The sequence below is a fragment of the Trichosurus vulpecula genome, chromosome 3 (genome assembly GCF_011100635.1).
Source record: "Trichosurus vulpecula isolate mTriVul1 chromosome 3, mTriVul1.pri, whole genome shotgun sequence".
Taxonomy (NCBI): Eukaryota; Metazoa; Chordata; class Mammalia; order Diprotodontia; family Phalangeridae; genus Trichosurus; species Trichosurus vulpecula.
The window spans coordinates 200037117-200043116 of NC_050575.1; the positions used below are offsets into that span (position 1 = coordinate 200037117).

General features: G+C 45.0%; 1 protein-coding gene across 1 annotated transcript in view; it reads left to right on the plus strand.

Moving 5' to 3' along the window:
* The window catches only part of KCNB1 (potassium voltage-gated channel subfamily B member 1), a 114351-nt gene extending 108633 nt beyond the window's left edge, over positions 1–5718 (plus strand). The window contains exon 3 of the mRNA XM_036749906.1: positions 3667–5718. Within this exon, the coding sequence (XP_036605801.1) occupies positions 3667–5718 (2052 nt within the window). The remainder of the gene's footprint in view (positions 1–3666) is intronic.
* Positions 5719–6000: the final 282 nt, after the last annotated feature.

Consider the following 6000-nt stretch of genomic DNA (forward strand, 5'->3'; position numbering starts at 1 on the left):
TCCCAACAGCTCGAGCTGTCTGACAATGGAGACAGCTCCTTTGAGAGGTAGTGAGTTCCCCAGCACTGCAGGTCTTAAGGTAGAGGCTGAATGACCATATGCCAAGGATGCTGGAACTCCTGGAATCTTCACATCACTCAGATGAAACTTAAGATCCTTTCTTCTTTAAAAAATTTAAATTTTTTTCATCTTTTTTATTATTTAAAAAATTAATTTCAGATCTTTTCCAGCTCTGAGAGTCTATGACCCTGTGTTTACTGAGGAGCTGAGAGAGGCAGTTTTGCGGAATGTAGGAGGACAGAAATGAGGGGAGATTGAAGGTGGGATCACTACTTCAGAAGCCTTTATCTACTCAGATAAACATAAGAAGTGGGAAAATACCTTAGAAAATAAAAGTTAGAGATGGAAGGGACTTGATGGACCACCTAGTCCAAGCAGCCAGGTGGTTCAGTGGTTAGAGTGCTGGGCCTGGAGTCAGAAGGACCTGAGTTCAAATGTGAGATCATATACTTCCTAGCTGTGTGACCCTAGGCAAGTTAATTTACCTGTCTGCCTCTATCTCAGCTGTAAAATGGGGATGATAGTGATAATGCCTACCTCTCCAGGTTGTTCATGAGGATCAATGAGATGATATTTGTAAAGCATAGTGCCTGGCACATAGTCAGTGCTATATAAATGTGAGCTAATAGCTAGTATATAAATGCTAGCCATTATTTTTATTTCATAATTAAACAAAGAAATTAATGGCCCAGAGACAAGATGCACATGTTGCCCAAAGTTACACCATCAATTAAGGCAGGACTCAAATCTAGACCTGACTCTGAGTCCAGGGCTCCTTCTATTTCTATTGGTATCTATTCTGTGTTGATTTTTTATCCTCTTAGATGTGTACCTGTTGCTTCTCCTGGTAGAACATAAGGTCCTTAAAGACAGGAATGGTTTTGTTAAAAAAAAAAAGAACAGTGTCTAGTGCAGTACCTGACACACAGTAGGTGCTTTATAAACGCTTGTTGACTGACTGATCGATTGATACAACATGCTGCCTTCTCCCACCAGAAGCTCCCTTATACCGCTTTGGGAGAATATAGGAGGCAGGGAGACAATTCTCTCTTCTTCCTGTGAGGAAGATAATTCTTTCCTGTCTCTGCAAGGGCACATTCCCAGGTGCAAAGGGGAAAGCCACCTAAACAACCAGCCAAGATTAAACAGACAATAGCTGGTGCATAATTTATGTGTCTGCCTTTGCAACACATCAATTATGAGTATTCCACACACTTTGATAGGGCCTGGGTTTTCTGCAGGTCGAAAATACAGTATATGTATCAAAACTCCAAGAAGCACTCTCCTAGTGCTGTGTTTGCGTTATCCCCTAGTGCTTTGGGGACAGCTCCTCCCTAACCCTGAAAATCACATGTGCACACACACATGTACGTGCATACACAAATGCACACACACACACACGTACATGCACACACATACCGGTACACGTGCTGGTGCATGTTTGACAACATGTGTATATGTGTACATGTATACACATGTATACCTGTGTGTGCATGTGTATATACATATATTTTTGACAATGTGTGTATCTGTATATATACACATATACACATATACCAGCATATATATGTATAAAACATATATTATATAACATATAAAATATAATATTTGTGTGTGTACAGTTAGGATCATAGAACACAAAATATCCGACCTGGAAGGAGCCCTAGGGAGAGAGTCCAACTCTGACATTTTGCCCATGAGAAGAGACCATAAAAGGTAAAGTGAATTGCCCACAGTCATACAGGTAGTAAACTACACAGCTGAGATTTGAACCCAAGTCCACTGATTTCAAATCCAGTGTTCTCACTGCGCTACAATTTCTCCATCTGCCCAATGGGATTAATAGTACTATAGATAGTGGTAGTGTCATAAAGGAAAAGAACATTGCACAGATAGTCAGAAGACCTGAGAGCCAGTCCCAAAGCCTCTTCTAACTTACTTTTTGTCTCTGGGACAAGTCACCTCCCCTCTCTGGGCCTCCGTTTATCACTCGGGAAAATGAGTAGGTTGAACGAGATGATCTCTAACATCCTTTTCAGCTCTCATGTTTTATGTCCTGTGTGCTAATTTTCCTGTGTTCTGGGTTCTAATAGGCTGTGCTCTAAGGTCCCTTCCAGCCAGGAGTGTGCTGGTGCTGCCTCTCACCGGCTTACAAAGCCCACTGTTAAATTTTCAGTGAGCATTTACACCTCCAAAACTGGCAATCACTGCAGTTCAGGGTTTGAGTTATTGTTTTGTTGCTTTCTAGACCTTAGTGTTAATAATGCAGATTAACCTTAAAAGGGGATGGGAAACCTCTTTTTTTTTTTGAGAACTTGGTTGTTAAACATTTACCAGCACACCCCTCGATACCTCTAGAAATACTGCTTCAGCTCGGCAGGAGCCCAGGAGAAGGCTTGAGAATGAAGTCATCGCTTGCCTGGAGTCCTGGTAACTCAAGGCTAGTAGTAGTAATAACAATAAAGACATCAATAATAATAAATAACTGGCATTTATGCACTTTAAGGTTTGCAAAATGCTTTTACAACCATTATCTCATTTGAGCCTCATGATACCCCTGTCATTTCTAGTTCTAGCATTCTGTAAATCCAACCATAATCCAGTCACATTTCCATAGCACTTTAAGGTTTAAAAAGCCCTCTCTTCACACTCTGAGGTAAGTGAATGCACTTTGTCCCCCATTTTACAGACTAGGAAATTTATTCCTTGTAGTCAAGGAGCTAACAAGAGTCAGAACCCAATTACAAATTAAATTTCCTAATTCCAAGTCCAGGGTTCTTTCCCCTATACCGCACCTGCTTTCTAAAGCAAAAGTAACCTGAAGATCATGAAGTGAGATACAAAGATCTAGTTCCTAGGGATAGGGACTAGGCCTGTGATCTCACTGGTATGATGAACTCCGGGGGTGAGGAAATTTCCTCCACTAATACCGGGCAGCGCCACCTCTAAAACTGAGAGTCGAGAGAGATTAGGTGACTTGTCCAGGTTATACAGTCAGTATGTGTCAAAAGCAGAGTTCTTATTCAAGTCTTCCTGGATTGGAGGCCAGCATTCTGGTATAGAAGATAGAGCATGGCCTTGGAAAGTCAGGAGTTGTTCAGTCATGTTGGACTCTTCCACGACCCCACGGGCCATACCATCTGCGGTGTTTTCTTGGCAAAGATACTGAAGTGGTTTGCCGTTTCCTTCTTCAGTGGGTTAAGACAGAGGTTAAGTGACTTCCCCAGGGTCACACAGCATCTGAGGCTAGATTTGAACTCAGGTCTTCCTGACTCTAGGACCAGTGCCCTATCCACTGTATCATCTAGCTGCCTCCAGCTAAGTTCCACATGACACTATGCAGGTCATTTAGCCTCTCTCAGACTCAGCTTCTTCATCTATGAAGTGGTAATAATAATAATAGCACCTACCTTAGAGAATTGTTGTGATGATCGAATGAGATAATATATGTAAAGCACTTTGCAGACCTTAAAATTTGGTATAAATTCTAGCAATCCTTATTATCTTCTGCTATATCACATTGCCTCTCAATACAAATATAAAAGTATAAAATAATTACATTATTATTATTATTATTAACTAAATCCAGCTCTCTTCTCTTCACAGATCCTGGCCATCATCTCCATCATGTTCATTGTGCTCTCAACCATCGCCTTGTCACTCAACACGCTTCCCGAGCTTCAGAGCCTTGATGAGTTTGGACAGAGCACGGACAACCCCCAGTTGGCCCACGTGGAGGCCGTGTGCATTGCCTGGTTCACCATGGAATACCTCCTGCGATTCCTGTCCTCGCCGAAGAAGTGGAAGTTCTTCAAGGGCCCCCTCAACGCCATTGATTTACTGGCCATTTTGCCCTACTATGTCACCATATTCCTAACCGAGTCCAACAAGAGCGTGCTGCAGTTTCAAAATGTGCGCCGAGTTGTGCAAATCTTTCGAATCATGAGAATCCTAAGGATTCTCAAACTTGCCCGGCATTCTACCGGCCTGCAGTCTTTGGGGTTCACCCTTAGGCGGAGCTACAATGAGCTCGGCTTACTCATCCTCTTCCTAGCCATGGGCATCATGATCTTCTCCAGCCTGGTTTTCTTTGCTGAGAAGGACGAGGATGACACCAAGTTCAAAAGCATCCCAGCTTCTTTCTGGTGGGCTACAATCACCATGACCACCGTAGGTTACGGAGACATTTACCCCAAAACCCTCTTGGGTAAAATCGTAGGGGGGTTGTGCTGCATTGCAGGAGTCCTGGTGATTGCTCTTCCCATCCCCATCATCGTCAACAACTTCTCTGAGTTCTACAAGGAGCAGAAGAGACAAGAGAAAGCCATCAAGCGTCGGGAAGCCCTGGAGAGAGCCAAGAGAAATGGTAGCATCGTTTCCATGAACATGAAGGATGCTTTTGCCCGAAGTATAGAAATGATGGACATTGTAGTGGAAAAGAATGGGGAGACCCTCGGAAAGAAGGACAAAGTTCAAGATAACCACTTGTCTCCTAGCAAGTGGAAGTGGACAAAGAGGACTCTGTCTGAAACTAGCTCTAGTAAGTCCTTTGAAACAAAAGAGCAGGGGTCTCCAGACAAGGCCAGATCTTCCTGCAGCCCCCAGCACCTGAATGTTCAGCAGCTAGAAGACATGTATAATAAGATGGCCAAGACTCAGTCTCAGCCAAACCTCAACACCAAGGAGTCAGCTCAGCAGGGCAAACACCAGGAAGAACTTGAAATGGACAGCATCCCAGGTCCTGTGGTGCCCCTCCTGCCTGCACGCACAGAAGGGGTGATTGACATGCGTAGCATGTCCAGCATCGATAGCTTCATCAGCTGTGCAACAGACTTTCCAGAATCCAGCAGGTTCTCCCACAGCCCACTGGCATCCCTCTCTAGTAAGACAAGTGGCCCTGTGGCCCAGGAACTCAGCTGGCGGGGCCCTCCAGACTCTGGCGGGAGCAGGTTGTCAGACTCCAACCCAACCCCAGATGGCAGCCAACGCTCTGGCTTCTTTATTGAGAGTCCCAAGAGTTCCATGAAGACAAATAATCCATTGAAACTCCGGTCACTGAAAGTCAACTTCATGGAAGGGGACCAAGGCTCACCCTTACCTATGGGCAGCATCCTGGGGATATATACAGATCCTCTCAGAAACCGGGGTGGTGCCACCATCACTGGCCTTGAGAGTGCTGTGCTCCCAGATCGATCCTTGCTGAGCCCAGAATCCTCCGTCTACACCACAGCAAGTGCCAGGACACCCTCCAAATCCCCTGAGAAACATGCAGCAATAGCATTCAACTTCCACGATGCCAGTATCCATCAGTACATCGATGCGGACACTGACGACGAAGGGCAGCTGCTCTACAGCGTGGACTCCAGTCCCCCGAAGAGCCTTCACAGCAACACCAGTCCAAAGTACAGCATCACCAACAGTGGGTTCCTCAGGCAAAGAGACAGTGTGCACAGGACGGACAAGAACCACCAGGAGCTTTCTCCCTTACCCACCTCGCCCAAGTTTCTAGGGCAGAACTGTGTTTATTCCATGGAAGCATTGACTGGAAAGAACCAGAGAAGTCAAGAAAAGGGCAAACTAGATAATCACATATCCCCAGAGGTCCATGTGCTGCCAGGGGGTGGAGGACAGGGAAGCACAAAGGATCCAAGCATCTGAAAAGCCCTAGACAGGAGACCTGTCGGCATGTTCCTAGGGATGCTGTCTGCTCCCCCACCACTGAGCTTTTCTGCATGAACTTTACAAGTGAAACAAGCTACTTGTTTCTAAATAAAATACAGAATGAAGTATATCCAAGGAAATGCCCAGAGCAGCCACACAAGTCCTGATGTGGAAGGATCATCTAAGGTACTTCCCAGTCCACAAAACCACCCATCAGAGTGAGGTTGGCCAGGCAACGGTATCTCCTTGGATCTCTCCTGTTACCATCCTTCTTTGGAA